The sequence below is a fragment of the Synchiropus splendidus genome, chromosome 1 (genome assembly GCF_027744825.2).
Source record: "Synchiropus splendidus isolate RoL2022-P1 chromosome 1, RoL_Sspl_1.0, whole genome shotgun sequence".
In the NCBI taxonomy this organism is placed as follows: Eukaryota; Metazoa; Chordata; class Actinopteri; order Syngnathiformes; family Callionymidae; genus Synchiropus; species Synchiropus splendidus.
Genome location: NC_071334.1, coordinates 45034477 through 45050746, shown reverse-complemented (window position 1 = coordinate 45050746; position 16270 = coordinate 45034477). Strand labels below are relative to the sequence as shown.

The 16270-nt window shown below is 43.0% G+C and overlaps 2 protein-coding genes across 2 annotated transcripts; both read right to left on the bottom strand.

Annotated features, from left to right (window-relative positions):
- Nucleotides 1-778: 778 nt before the first annotated feature.
- LOC128752628 (phosphatidylinositol 4,5-bisphosphate 5-phosphatase A) lies at nt 779-7356 on the bottom strand. The gene is made up of 12 exons (XM_053854033.1): nt 6954-7356; nt 5744-5851; nt 5541-5649; nt 5361-5477; nt 4744-4919; nt 4524-4635; nt 3513-3622; nt 3234-3444; nt 3011-3148; nt 2873-2938; nt 2702-2806; nt 779-1904 (listed from the first exon to the last, which is right to left on the bottom strand). Exons 1-12 carry the CDS (start codon nt 7331-7333, stop codon nt 1461-1463), a joined length of 2076 nt encoding a protein of 691 aa, XP_053710008.1. The 5' UTR covers nt 7334-7356; the 3' UTR covers nt 779-1460.
- On the bottom strand, nt 7356-15952 carry smtna (smoothelin a). The gene is made up of 10 exons (XM_053854034.1): nt 15826-15952; nt 15077-15186; nt 14783-14858; nt 14587-14712; nt 14486-14516; nt 13708-13822; nt 13474-13625; nt 11494-11564; nt 9143-9436; nt 7356-7529 (listed from the first exon to the last, which is right to left on the bottom strand). The coding sequence occupies exons 1-10, from the start codon at nt 15896-15898 to the stop codon at nt 7369-7371; spliced, it is 1209 nt and encodes a 402-aa protein (XP_053710009.1). The 5' UTR covers nt 15899-15952; the 3' UTR covers nt 7356-7368.
- Nucleotides 15953-16270: the final 318 nt, after the last annotated feature.

The window sequence follows — 16270 nt, the reverse complement described above, 5'->3', positions numbered from 1 at the left end:
AAAATATGGCAAAAAAATATTACTGCTTACTGCTCAATATCTTTCCACTAGCATTATTATTTTTGTCACTGAGACACTGAATGACACAATCATGGCCAAAGGATGGAAACACTCTTCAGAAACAGCTACCAACCAATTGCAAAAGTAAATGAGAACAGGGAAAGTTCTCATTTAGGAAGGAAAATGGGTATCAAGGAAAATGATACCCACAAGTAGTATAACCTCATCCCACTCAAAACTTGATAGTTTCCATATATTTGTTGCAACAAAAACTCTTCCCTGCTATGTCACTGAAAGAGTCATGAAGCTTATCTCTAAATGGTAAATGACACCTTGCAAGCGGAAGATGATGGGTATTATTTACATGACGACACGTGTCGAGCTGAGAATGAATTCTTCGCTCAAGTATATTGTAACTCAGATCACCTCCAAATCATGCCAGTACTGTCTTATAGTGCTACACCCACTGGACAGGTTTTTCATGTGTGAATTTAAAATGGAAACAAGTGGAAAGCTTGCAGAAGGAAGGGAGTTGGATGTCAGACTGCTTCAAGATGCAGGTTGCCCCTTGGGTTGCGAGGTGAACAGCAGAGAAGGAAGTCTGACATAACATACTGTTTTGACTCTTGTTGAAGAGAATCAATGCAAACCCATGCAATTCCATTCATACATGAATGGATGATAAGTCTTCTCCATCCGTAGATTTTCTCATCCTCCCACAGGCTACATGTCAATGTACGGTGTCAGAGCTTGAACAAATTGAAACTCAAACCACACTTGAAACTTTATTTTGCACTTTCTTCCAATAGATCCCTCCACAAGACAGTTCTTGGAAACTTCTGACAGCAGATTAGGCAAAAACAAACAACGTAAGCCTAAGACAAAACAGGGATTCACTGAGCCGTAAAAGACTACTTACTTTAGGACACATCGCACACAGACTGTTGATCCAGGGTCTTAATGTATTGACAGAGATGATAAGTGTCCAGTCTTCATCACTCTTTTCAATGACAATATATAACAGCAGACTTCATTAAAACCACATCAATTTATGAGTAGAATTTAATACAATCCAGTGTGCCAACACATTATTTCAGATGGCCTGTTCAAGTCACTCGTTGAATTTGGTTTCACATTCCGTAAAAGGGTTCATGTCACATGAGAGAACGCGGTCCATTTACGTGATATAACCTGCGACACTGTGCTCTGGCTCTGGGTACAGCGGCGTGGTATTGCTTTGAAGTCCCATGGTTGACTTTGGTTTCACATTCAATACGCTTCTTCATTGATATCGCAGCTCACAGAAGCACTTGATCCAAGAAGTCTGTTTGCATCCGACTTCAAGACACACACAAGTTATTTAGAAGGTGATGTAGAATGTTTGCATTCTCCGTTATGAGTCAAGCGGTGTGCTTCTCCTTACAAGCACAGTGCAAGGTCAGACTCACTGCTGGCTTTTGCTATTTGATGAAATCAGCTTCTCCTCCTTTGGCTATCTGCTTGGCCCCTTTTGGGCTCACCTGAGGTGGTCTGTGGTCACCCAAAATGGCTGCCACCAGAGCTTCCGGTGCTGTGATGCCACTTCCCGGAGACACAGGGCTTCTGGGACTAAGTGGGCTGATGGAGGGAGATGAAGGTATGTCAGGTGAAACCAAGCGTTCTTTCTTGGCAGGTGAGCGGCTGTGTGACTGGGCTGGCGGGCAGAGACTGAGGCCCTGCAGGGCGGGGAGTGGGTTTGAGGACACAACTGGGCTGCGACTGCCACGGTGACGCCGGTGCTTGGTGGTTTTTGGGCTCGGGCTACGAGAGTTTGGAGCCAGCAGAACCAGGGTGCTGTCATCTTCTGAGCTGATATCTGAGCTGTCGGACCGATGTGCTGTTGGACTGTGGACAGGAATCTTGATCTGTGGAATATTAAAAAGAATGGGCCTGAATTATTGAAATATTACTTCTCCCCTTCACACAGAACTGTTACAGCCATCCCCACAGTGTTCACTTTGCCTTTCTAAATTCTCAAACAGAAACAGAACAACAAGAATGTGCCTTCATTTCAGCCCTTTCTGGAACAGACTCGTGAAATAAGTATGCAGATCATTGTTTTCCTGGCAAAAATGACTTTCACATACTTCTTTAAACAGGCAATGCTGGGCAAGGTATGCAAGTATCTAAATACAAAACTTGAGCGCCCATTAAAGTTGCACTTTTGAGGGTTTCTAGTTGACACATTGATTCTATATTGTCAACATGCTCTTTGCTGTGTGGGTGGTGAATTAACTTGGAGGAGATCATGAAGCTTTACAGCGTGCAAATATCAACCAGGTGTTTGAGAAAGAGCTAAAGATTCTGATGGTAAATGCACCAGCTTGAACTCTCATTGTACATCGCGGTTTTAAGAATGGCCTTATTCAAAGCCACCTTGTTTACTTCCTGGCATTAGTTAAGAGCTTTGAACATGTTAGTTCATATTATGTAATGTCACATCCACACCTTCATCCTCCTCATTTAATTTCCTTTTATCAGCAAACAGTGAGATGTAGAGTCAAATAAGGCATTGTGGAACTGTGATATTCTAAATCATATTTAGAAAATGTTTTATTGAAACTGAATGTTTTTAAGTTTACATATCTTAATATGTATAAAATTGTCTACATTTCAAAGAAATAAATGTATGAATGAAATTCTCTCTTTGGCAGACAGTCACCTGAAAAGGGGCAGACAATCCAACTATGCTGTTCAAATTGTTGCTGTAGTAACCAAGGATGTAGTCACAGTCATCTCTCGGCAGATCCTCCTCTGAGAACGTCACCTATAGTAGGAAGAGTGAGAGTGAATCCCCTGCAGAATCACACACTGGTAAATCCTGTCATCGCACATGTGTTGAGGTCTCGCCCTTGGCCCACACGTAAGCCTGGTAGTCCTTGTGATGTCTGAATCCGATCTGCAAACAGGCATTTTCTCCTTACATTTGGCATCAACCTTTGCAAACCCTTCCCAGGAGATGGCGCAATACCTTGTATATCGCTATCCAGTCCCAGGAACTCCGTTGGTAGTTTGTAGCAAAGGTGAACCTGGCTGTACTATCTGAAAGGTTCTGCCACTCTTTGTCAACATGCAGCTCCACCAGCGGTAAATCCACCTTAAATGGAAACTGGGAGTATAAAAGCAGAGAGTCAACCACACAGATGTCCAGAGACCAAGCATGTGAAGAGAGAATGTTGCTTGAGAAACCTCACATGCAGGGAGAACAGAGCGGAGACAGGTTTGTGATCACTGATGGTGAAGCTCATGTGACTCTGATAAACATGCTGGGTCACTTTGGTGGCACCCCCCAACCATGAGGTCAGGCCTCGCTGCAGCGCTGCATTGTGGGTAGGAACCGGGGAGCCAGTACGACGAAGACGCCAAAGGATGCGATCCGTCCATGCAGGCTTCCTCTTCTTAGCACTGAAAGAAGGAGGACACGTGAAGACGCTGAAAATCAGTGGGGCTCCGTGAAGGGGAGGATGACTAACCTTGTGTCATAAGTATGGCTGCCCACATCAAACTTATATGTGGGTGGGAATGTCAAGGGTCCCTCCAGGAAGCCCTCCAGGATGGACTCGGTGTTTTTAGCCATGTTGAGCTGAGAGATTAAAATAAAAGCAAATGAAATGACATGTTCAATTGCGCCCTCTGCTGGACGCTTTGCTGGAACCCACTCACCCATTCTGACGGTAAATTTACGCATTTACGCGATTCATCCCAGTCCGGGACAATGTCGATAGATAGTAAAATGTCGCAGATTTTACACATAAATTAATAATAAGGAAAATTTTGATCACTATGTCATTTAACACGGTTATTATTGGTGACTACATAATCATACATCACCATGCCTTCATTTCCCTCAATATTTAAATACATCAGGTGTCAAGGAGATAATCTAAATGGCTGTTTAATATTTTTAATAAGTTAACAGTGAAAATAAATGAACTAAACTGTTTCTCTGTAGAGACATCTTTGCAAAAACCGATGAAAATAATAAGCTTACACTCACAACAATGAACAAAACAATGAATAATATGATGATTTGTCTTGCAAGATTGGTCATTCCTGCATGGAGATAATAGCTCAAATAAATAGGTCTATGCAACTTTATTTGTGTTTTATCACAGCTTTATCCATGTCCTTACAATAATTAAGATGTTGAAATGTCATCTTTTGTATACAAGTAATTGAACATTGTCACAACTTCCAAAAGGTTACCAGCTTGTAATTATAATTTACAACGGTACTTATAATTGTACATAATAATTCAGTGGTATCACAAATCACAATGATAAATATTACCATAACCTATCATAATACTGGAATTATTGGATTTAAAAAGCACTTTAATTCATATACAAATGTATTTACTTGACGATTTGCGATGTCGACATTTTTTAGAGTTGCTTAATCCTCAGCATGAATGTTGTTTCTCCCTTGAAAATAACACTGTTTGCCACAACACAGTACTAACCTTCAGTCAGAAGACATTGTACCTGATCTCGCTCCCACAGCAGCGGCAGTTTATTACTGTCTATCGCACACTTCACCACATGGATGTCGTAGTCTTCAATACGGAAGTTTAAATCCCCAAACCAAAAGACAACGCTGAGGATGAAGACAATACAGCGTTACAATGAACTCCAATCAATGCAAAATCACTTTCCACCAGAACGGAGAGTGAAATGTTGACACACGAGGTTCACCGTCACCTACTCATGATCCAGCACTCCGGTGGCAGCTCCTCCCTCGAACTGTTGCTGCTGCAGGATGCTCTCGAAGTCCTCCATTCTCTGCTCCAGGTTCCTCATGTGAGCCGGCAGGTGACAGTTCAAGAAGCACACTGGGTGGCCGAACACCGTCATCCTGGCACTTACACCACCTTTATTACCCTTCAAACAAAAAGGATTGTTTTCATTCATAAAACGAATCATTCGTAACATATAGTGATAGTTCCCTCTGCAGTTGGTCACCAATTGAACTGTCTTTACATACAGTATATCCATAAACTTGTATCCTAGCAACACTTTTAGGAACCGATGTATATATTACTGGTTTCATACCTTAATTTCAATTTTGTTTTCTGGACATATACACATAGTGATGAGATGATTTTGTAGCGTGGGGCTCTGAGACAAGGTCAGGATAAGAGGACCAGTACTGAGGAGCCAGCTGCTGCACCGTCCTCACAGAGGTGACTGCGCCACCAGCAGAGGTGCTGCTGACGTCATCACACTCAGGAAGGTCACACACGTGCCCCATGATCAAAGGTCAAAGGCCTGAAATATCACACCGGTCCACCCACAAAACCGGTCACACCATAAACAACATACCCAGTATCCGCCAAGCCCCGTCCTCGTCCTCTCCGTCTGCACACCTCTGAGAAACGGAAGGTGGCAGAATTTAGAGAAAACCAGCAGCAGGACTCCCTGCATGCGCTGGGACGCCACCTACAGGGAGCAGAGCACACTTTAATAGCAGTTCCCTACGAAGTGAATGCAGGCCTAACGGACCAAAACATAGCCGAACGGACTGAGCGTGTCCATGCAGAGATCGCTCCACTGGTCGGAGAAAAGAGCATCTTTCAGCCGCTTGTTGATCATGGAGTTGACCTCCTGCAGGCTGGAGTGGGAGGAGAATGGAAGAGTGGTGTTAACAGATGACCAAGTGGGCACTCGCCGACTCGCTGCTGAGTCTGAGAGAAATAGTCGCTCACCCGATGATAAACATGTCCACGCTTCCATCTGAAACATTTGGGCCAAACAGAGCTGAGATATCATCTGGTGGGACGGCTGTTCCCACGTTCCATGTGACGATGTGAACCCTGCAGGCAGCAGAAAGAGTGAAAATCCTGCATCAAAACAAGAGCAACGTTGGCGAGATTTTCCATCGCATTTTTTCATGTTGTGCTCCGGGAAGGGTCCAGTTTCATAAAGTGCTACGGTCTCTCTGTTCCTACCCTCCAATTCTTTCAGCCTCTACCTGCTGAAGCTTTTGTCATGTCCATAAGTGTTGCAAAACATATGAACCTTAAACATCACTCAAACACAACATGAAACCACCTAAGACCAAGGTCAGACAAGTTTCAACCCTCTGACACGCTTGTATGAGAACATTACATTCTTCCCTTTCTGTGGCGCACTTTCTTTTTTAAACCAAAATATGAAGTGACATAATATCGCTCCCATTTCAATGAAAACAAGACGTCAACCATAGTCATCGATAGCAGCTACCAAACCGTATTTTAAAAAATCCATCTTTTTTTTATTATATTGATATGTTCATGTCACTGCGCTTGTTGCTTTTCCTTTTTTTTAATGCACAAGTCGAATTTTGGCGTTTTTTTTAAATTGGTCCTGAGACACAAGGCCTTTATTCAAAATGGCAAAAATGATTTTTATTTCAAAACTAAAAATAATACTCAGAAAAAAATGGTCTGGCAACCTTGGACAATGTCAACAGCAAAGAAAGTGAAGAAATTGATTAAAAATGCAGAAGTAGAATTTCGGTGATTAAAAAAAAAGGTCCTAAGACACAAGGACCTTATTGAAAATGGCAAAAAAATGTCTTATTTTTCAAAACTAAAAAAATACTTGTCTGACAACCTTGGACCATGTGAACGTCAAAGACAGCGAAGAAATTGAATTGAATTGAAAAAAATGCCTTTGTTCAAGTTGACTTAAGAGGTTGAGTGGTCAATTTGTCACACAACAGTCTGCTCATGCGCAGAGTAAACAACGCAAGTGTTTTCCATGGAGTTCTGCCAACTCACAGTGACAGTCATGGTCAGACTGGTACATAAAGCTTTTAGCGAAATGAGCAGCTGTGATTGATGTGCAGACTGCCTGAGGTGGGGCTGTATATTTGCAGCACTCATGTGGTGTGGCAGGGAACCACAGAAAGTCCATGGTGCATATGATCCTCACCTGAAGTCAGTGTTGTCTCCACTGCTCTGGCCTTGAGTCGGAGACGTCTTTCCAGGAGAAGGGATGACCTGTGGCTGAGGACTGAGGCTAGAGGGTGAGTTGTGTTGCTGTGAGGGCTGAGGTGAGGTGGGACTCAGGGAGGGCAGGGGGCTGTGGGGACTCTGAAGTCGGTGTGTCGCGTCAGTTGGAGAGTGTGTCGTGACGTTGGCAGCGTCCGGCCTTGGAATGGGAAGCGGCATCAAGTCTGGTTTCTTCAGAGAATCTCCTGATATTCTGGCCACCTTTGGAGCAGCTTTAGTCCCGAGCGCAGTCGGTCTTGGTCTGCTTATACTAGTCAGCGGTCCTGGAGGCGGCCCAGACTTTTGGGGTTCTCCAGTCATGAAGTTCGTTTCTACTCCAACACGAGTTGCTGGGTTCATTCCTGGCTGACTGATGCTTGTCTGCGATGAGAGAGTTGGGTCCTGGGTAACGGAAGGTGGCTCAGAAACTGGGCCGCGTCCACTGAGCAAGCATGACCTGGCTTGCAGTTGGAGACGTGGATGGTTGCTGGGTTTGCTCTGCATGTGATCCATTTACCTGTCCAGAAGAATCAAAACAGATCGTCTCAAATATGCACAAGAAAGTCATCACAGAATCCTTCTTCCTTTCTCTCTTCTCTCAGATCAAATGAGCTTTTGATCAGGTTTTGTCAGAGAACAATGATGCTAGATTCAAAGTTGGTGATCAACTGTCGTATCACAGTGAGATGACTGAAGCAACTTTAGGTTCAACAGAAATTCAAAATAGGTCCAAACAAAGGTAATCGTGATTAGTCGACTCACCGAAAATAGTCCTTAGTTGCAGCCCTAGTTGAAGTACACGTGCATTTTAAAGCCCTTGAAACATTTGGAGCCCTCCTCCTGAAGAAGCTGGTGAGTCATCCTCGCTGAACACGACTTCAGGTGCTTCTGCTGAGGAACTCTCTGTGGATCACTTCCTTGTGGCTGGAACAACACTAATTAGCCTCTGACACTGTGGCAGAGGAAAAATCCAATAATGGTTGGTTGCCGGGGAGTTTAATTGTGCTTAAACTGCTTCGCTTCTCGGCATCACTCTCAACTCATCGAATCTTTGATCGCTCAACACTTAACCCGACAAAGACGGCGTCAACTGAGTCCCTCCCTACACATGCTCCTGACTGCTGCTTTGGAGAAGCCAACACAACTGTTTTATATATTCACAACCATACTACATTTATACTTTAGGTCCTCATACTTCATTCCGTTTATCGACAAAATAAACCACATTAGCGGCATCACAGATGGCTTCATGTTGGATAACATGTTAAACCCTCACTTTAGCTGGGCTGTAAGATGTGTAAGTGACAAATTCTACATGTGTAATCCCGATCGTGCCACAGTTTTCACGCTAGTATACAGAATGACAAGGCATTCTGAAGGCATGACAGCAGGGGAGGGGCTACATTAGTGAAAGTGTGGGAGTCTCCAGATCTTCTCAGTCAAGTTGTGACTTCATTGGAAAGATTTTAGAAAAGTCCTTCCTGAGTGGCAGTTTGTCTCTGATCATGTGCCACCTCTACAGCCTCAGAGGTCATTTTAGAGGCAAATCTAGTTTTGACTAGTTTTAGCGCGAGTGACTTTATCAATATTGTTCCTGAGTCCAGCTTGTTTGGCGTCTTCTTTCTCGCCGCTGACCTCCCACCGGCTGACGGTTTTCTGGCGTCTTGTTATTAAATGAGAGGACAACAAAAATGAAGTAGAAAACTGCTTGTTACAGGGCAGCAAATTTGACTCACTTAGAAGAACGTGTGCTTGAGAGTCAGTGGAAAGCAGAATTAAAAATAAAACGTTTAATGAAGGCGAGGATAACAATAACATTAGAGGTCACTGAGCAAACTTCACCACAGGAGGGGACAGTGTGGCTTGTTATCACACAGTACCAGTTGAGCCCAACACAGACAGACAATATCACTGGACGAAGGAGAAAGCAGGTCACTAGGTAGAAGAAGAAAGAGACTCCCACCATTTTGTTGACCTGTCCTCCTGCATTATGCATGACTTGTAAATGAGGTCTGGGTTTTGGGTGACAGCTTGAGGGCGTCACACAGGTTACAGTGGACACAAATAATAATAAAAAAAAACAAATACAAATGAACATTCAGTGACGCATGTCAAACACATCGGTCCTACCTTTCACGCGGTTGCCATCATCAAGGTGAACTCTGAAGGTGATCCCGCTGACGAGGATCAAAACAAAGGCAGGACCGGAGTCAGACGCTAGAGAAGCACCAACCCATGAGCGGCAGCAGGAGCCAACTGGCGGCGAGGACAGCAGGTCAGGACAGAGGGAGGACGCGCCAGTTGACGCATGTCGCCGTATACGCTCCTCTCCGTCATGGTTCCGAACATCTAATGCGCAGAGCAGATGTGCGCTGGCACCACCGCACACTCCTCCTCCGTGGGTTTGGACCTCATGAGCGGCACCTGGGGGCGGTGCCGCAGAAGCCCACTCAGTGACATCAGCACCCACGACCCAGTCAGACAGAAATAATTGGACCACCAATGACACATCGATCTGTTATCTGGGTGTCAAGGCTGTTGAACTTAAACCCAGCGGCACGCACGCAAAATCTGACACGTGTTTCGGTTACACCTTTTTTTTTTAGTATCATTGGGGACTAGAAAATCCTCCCTCCGTTTACACAGGATCAAAGATACTTCTTGAATTTTAAAGGTGAGATCTCACTGCATGGTGCATTATACAAGCCAAACTGAACTTTGATTCCATGCGGAGGAACAATTAATTTATCTTTTGTCAGTAGATTTATTTCCATATAAATATATAACTCTGTTTATGTGGTTGTTTGATTTGTTTTGTGCTTAAATAAAGTGTTTGTCATGCAAAAAGCATCATTTGAATGATATATTTCTTTACTGAGTCAAATATGATTCAGAATAATAATAAAAAACAACATTGTCTTGTTGTATGTTTTTTTTCTGATGTCATGTCACATGCAAAAAAAAAATTACTAATAATCCCCCCCAAAAAGAAGCTTTTAGCTATGTATAATAAAAATATGGATCTGCTCTGCTTCCTTAAGACATGAATCACTCTCTCTCTGAAACTCTTTCACGCTGCAGTTTCATCATACTGTGATACTCGTGCTCAGTGGGTGTTTCACGCCGAAGGAATAAACAAGAGTAAACGTATTGCCACCATTGACCCTGATCACTGATGACTAGTTAATACATGAAAGAGAGGGCGAAATTCACAATGACCCCTGTACCCACTGATCTGGGGGCAGATCCAAGGGGTATCTGAAACTCTCCTTACTGCCAATCCAACCTTCACAACTGTGGCATGAATGACTAAATCATTCAAAACAGAAAAGGATCATCTAATACAAAGTCAAAATTCACTGACACTAGTAAACAGCTGATAACATTGAGTGGAACTTTGCTAAAATTGAGTGGATTCATGATTCGTAATTCTACTTTCTGACAAAACTAAGCAACAATTGATACTAACTACAGGTAATGTCTGATACTCAAGGCGCTATGTAGTTAAAGAGGAAGAAGAAGAACCAGGAGTGGTTGTAGTAACACTTCCTACAGCACAATTATGAGTTCCCTGACCGCAGGCGGCACTTAATACCAAGGAGGTCATGGTCACATTAAGGGTGACGTCACTTCCATTGACATTCATTTCAGTTCACTGTTGGATGGAAAGTTACAAGATAGTGGAACCACTTGTCTTTGAACACAAGACAGCTGTATTAATTGCGGGTGAATGAAAACGTTGCTGCACGACCACAATAACATCATCCTAGACTTCTATAGCTCCACATTTGTCTCCAAAGCTCTTTTCTTTGTTCTTCTGGGATCGCAGTGGTCAGTACCCTACATACAGCTGAGGAATCAAGGTCTCCAGCGCTAAAATCACCAGGTTATCCAAAATGTAGCCAGTGGGCCTAGAGCAACCCATAATTCAGCTGTTTTTGCGCGACATCAGCCATGAGAAGCTACAGACCAGCTTCAAAAGGAACAGAAGTGGATCAGAGATTTGGAGGTGCGAGGCCAACTAGTAGTTTTAGACGCAACACTGGTTTATAATCCGAAAATGTCTGTGAATGTTTTCCATTTTATCAACTCAATACAATCACAAAGTGGAGTCCCATGGTTTGTTTTGCACACTGAGCATTAATGTTATGACACAGGCTGCTTCCATGGCTCTGAGTGGGGTCACCACAGATGTGTAATCTGCGTGGAATGCTCTGATCCTAATCTCCAGCTGTTCGCTGACAGCGCCACTCTTGCAGATTTACAATCAAATGACAAATCGTTCGGCCTCATGGATGACTTAATCTCCTGCTGATAAATCCCCATACAGAAAATGTATAAATGTTTTGGAAATGTTAAGATATTGAAACAACAACCGAGGCGAGTCGCTGGTGTGTAAACTGTCTACGGTCGCTTTTTGGTTTTCACCAGGCCCTTTTCCACCAGGCAGCGGTAGAACTCCTGTATGTACGTGTACACACACTTCCAGTCTGGCTCCTTCATCCGGACCAAGTCATCAGCGTCCAGCAGTGGGGGACAGCCAGCCAACCTCCTGCAGACAGAGTTGTAGGCTTTACATGAGAGAAAACAGTATTTTACTGTAATTATGACACTTGAGTTTACACTGCATTGTATGTATTGACTTACACTTAGTATCTTGGGAGTACTTATGTACTTAGTGCTGCCTAGCAACTGTGTGTAACCAAGAGTTAATACTCCAGATGTTGATGCTTTTTTTGTTTACCTGGCTACGGATATTTGATTTACAGTGACAGTGACATTTTACTTGAGTACAGAAGTTACATTTGGATTTAAGAAAGTCTGATGTAATCCCCACTTCTTTGCATGGCTTCTATCTGCGGTAGCTCCAGCGCCCAGGTGCGTGATTACCAACAGAACAAAAACAAACATGGCAGTATACAGTAGAACACAGCATATGGTCACATCACAAAAAATGAACAACATTCACTTGACTGAAGTGACAAACGGGATCAGATTTCCGGGTACAGCACTGTTGTGTGTGTGTGTTTTCTTGTACTTCTATCTTTGTGAGAACCTGTATGAGTTTGAATCAATAAAGTGAGGACATTTTTGGCTGGTCCTCACATGTCTCATTGTCTCAAGTCTCATTCTGAGGGTTAAAACTACAAAAAAAACCTGGGTTATTATAATTGGCTTTTAGTTTGGTTCAGAGTAAAGGTGAAGTTTAGCCATTTGTTTTAGATGGTTAGGTTTAGGGGGAGAAGCTGGGGAAGCATTATATCAATGTATGTCAATGACGAGAAGATAGGAAGACAAACATGCATGTGTGTGTGTATAGCCATATGTGGGGCCAACTCTTGGAAACACAAGTGCTTGTCAGGACCTTATGCATTTTTGAGAACCTTTTGCTGGTCCCCCAATTTGAGCATTAAAAAAAATAAAAAGATTTTTTAAAATTACACAAAACATAAAAACATAGATTGTGTGTGTGTTTAAGAATAATGTATCCTAGTGAGGTCCAATTTGGGGGCAAACATCTCCTTGAGGGGCCCTTTTGCTGGACTGGAAATTGCTGCATTGTTTGGTGTATATATTATAAAGTCCTGTGAAATCAGCTTCCTGACAGAGGTTTGCAGAGTAGAGTGCTTCTCTCTCAAGCTCCATGAATGAAGTTTATAATCAGAAGCTGGCCTAGATCAGACCTTCCTCTCGCTGTTTCCCAGGGTCCATCCACTTTTCTGCCTTTTGTGCTCTCGTGTCTGTGTTTCTTATGACCCACACTAGCTCTTCCCTGAGAAACCTGGCTTGCTACAAAGTGTGCCCGGCTGAATCTGGGAGCACTGTGTGGATGAGCTTCATCTGCAGAAGACATAAAGCACATGAAAAGATACCTTTGCTAAGCTTATCAGTCAAGCCGCCATCCAACTCCATGTTTTTCAACTTGACTTTTCAAATATCTTTTGAAACAAAGAAATATTTTTGCCTCATATACTTCCACTGTGGCAGTGCATTGTGGGACTTGCCGGTGGTCATTTATTTGCTGGACATATATGGCAACACGGAGGGCCAGTGGTGGCCCCGTGACCATCAGTTTGACACCTCTCTGACTCATCAATTATTGTTTAATCATCAATGATATGATTGTTTTAAACAATGTGTCCTTGATTCATACTCCTGGTGTGAGTTAGTAAGCTAGTACAGCACTGACGGTTTACTAGTTTACCATAGTAACTACTGTAATGTGGCATAGTTACAGTTAGAGGCAATAACTTACTCACTGGTGTAGTTGAATTATAAGTCATTGTGACTGTTTTGCGTGGTATTTTGTGTCATGTTTAACTCATGTCTTGCTGTAAGTCCACCCCTTGATGTCGCACAGCAGCTTGAATCACTCAAACTAGGTCCTTATCTGCAGAGCCTGGTGAGACGTTCACCAGACAAAACACGGCATCATCTTCATATAAGGAGTCGGAGCTCACTCTGCGGTGCTGAACGCCAGCTGGAAGTTGTCCCTGGGCTTGTTGGGGTTCAGAGTGGAATACTCAAAGGCGTCTGGGAAGAAGCGGTGCACCAAGGCACAAAAGGCGATGCCATCCTTCCAGCTGGAGGAGAAATTCTGGATGTCTACTCCCTGAGAGAACAGCGGTGGCCGCAGAGTTATGTGCAGCTAAACAGAGTGTAAATCTACAGACAGGATGTCGGGACTGACTTACCTCATAAGGCTCTGTTTTGGCCCGGCACCAATCAAGAAGCATTTGTTTGACATTTTTAACATTGGCTGCTGCAGAGGGAGGACATTTCTGGGCCGGGGCTGCAGCTGTATTGACCCTTCGAAGGAGGGAGAGGCATGAAGAGCTTCATTAAAACCTTATTATTGGTTCTATCATGTATCAACAAGTTAGTAGTTTAGTGAGGAATCCCCTGAAAAAGTTCTCATCATCCTTCATATATTCATGAGGTTCAGTCTGCCTGTGATGGGAGGACCCCACAAATTCAGCATTAAAATCTGAAAACTAAATCCCTCTACATCCAAGTGAAGAGTAAAAGAAGTGTTTTTTAAATTGAGTGGCAAATGAATAAGTCCGTAGATGGTCTGTGGACAACATCTTTTTTATCACTGTCTTTTATAGGATGTTGTCACATTTAATACTACAAGAGCAATATACGAATGGAAAGAATGTTACATTTTTCTACCCTAAAGTAAAACAAAACATAATAACAAAATGAACCCCCTCCCAAAAAAAAAAAAAAAAAATAAAAAACAAGACAAAAGGAGACACATAAGAAAACTTAAACTACTAATAAACAAAAATATACCAGACCATAGTAATAACAAAATAAGGATAACTGGATATCTGTATCTGTTAACACTGCAGCAACTTTCATTTTAACTTTCATTCCAAAAACGAATGAAGAGAACTGCTTTTAATTCTTCCACTGCCTCACTTCTATCACACACTCTCTATCTCACTGTAGTGCGAATGTACTCACCCACCGACCGTGCGGCTGACGGGAGCGGCGGCTGCCCAAAGTGGAATAAAATCAATTATTAATAAATGAAACAAACAGGAATCTGGATGAATGTCACTCACAGCTTGCTTGCTGCTGCGGGCTGGCGTTGGCTCTCCCAACGATGACGCCGCCTGCTGGTCCGCCTCTGCTCAGAGCCTGCTGCTTCAAGTCCTGCTGCCTGGACCCTCGATCCTGCTCCCGTTTGTCTGAGGACAAATCTGGTGTAAACATTCATGTTGTTTGATTTCACAAATCATGACAGTAGATTGCCTCCACCTCTCTTTCGCTTCAGCAGGTCCCTCAGAGCTGCTCTGATCATTCTCCTCTGCTCAAAATCTTCTGCAGTGTCCAGCTGGCGAGACAATACAGAGGAAAGGCGGATATTTTGCAACCCAATAGATGGATTTTTGAAACTGGTAAATTACAAAGGTTCAGGTAGAAGCATAAAGCTTTTGGCCCTCACACTTTTTGGTATTTGTAACTTCATAAGGCTGACTGGTCACACAAATCCACCTTAGGTTGTTGTGGATGCAAGAACACTGCAACATGGTGTGTTCCAACATTTCTCACCATCTTGTTCAGAACTTCTTCGTCCTCGATGACAGCCAGTTCTGCAGCGGTCAGAGCTGGGTGACCGTCAGGCTTTCGGTCCATAACTGATGTAAAGTGGTCTGATAATCCTTGAAAACATGTTCAAACATTATTTCACTATTATTGAAATCACTATAAAGGAAGTCACATTCAGTTAGCTGGTTACCTCTGCTAACTCGGGTGGAGGATGACAAGGTCTGTGTCCAAAATAACTTGAATGAAACTTGGATGAAAATGTGATATGGGACAAGGGATACATTCAGTTTTGGGAGTCTGTTTTTTTTTTAATGGATTCTTTAACATTGGGAGTTTGTGATGGGGTGAAGCGAGCAGAGGTTTGAGCATTTTGAAAAGAGAAAACTGAAAAAAATATGAAAACAAGATAAAGTACTAAAAAAAATCATACTAAGTCGTAATAGAAAAAGCTGAGAATCAGACACTTAAGAGTGTAAAATAGAACTGGAAGTTAAGTAAAGTAGAAAGTCTATTGATGTCTCTCTCTTTCCATAAATTACACGCGCAGCTGTGGAAATAAAGTGTTTATTCCAGTTAAACTGACTTCCTGTATCATAGCAACCGAGCCTGAGCAGCACGGCGCAACACGAACAAATATAGTCATGTTGTGAAAGGCAGCGTGATGATCAGTGGGAAACTATGTACTCCATCAAGATCGGTGAAAACATGGTGGTTTTAATAAAAAGAAAAAGGAAGCTGCATGTGTGACTCACCTTTGTTGAGATTCAGAGCGGCTGGTGCAGTTCTGGTCGTCTTGTGAGTGTCCAGATGATTTGGTTGCCTCATAAGAAAGTCCTGATGTCCCACCCTGAAGCACCGGGAGGAGGGGGGTGGGACCCTACTGCTCCATCTGTCTCTGTCCTCTCGGCCTCAACATCTTTCAGAAAGAATTATAATTTTAACTAAACCATCAATATTCGGGAACATAATGGCGCAGTGGAACCACACGACTGTTTCCTTATTCAGGCAGAAACAGAGGAGCAGCCTGTTTACATGAGTGACTCAACTGAATCTTCAACAATAATGTCACATTTTTGGAAATCACTCTAAATCTGAGCCAATGGTTTTCATTCTGTAAAGGTGGAGCACTTTTGCAGAATGAAAACCATTGGCTCAGTATCTTGGGGTCACAAGTGTGAGAATGAATGGCAGATCACT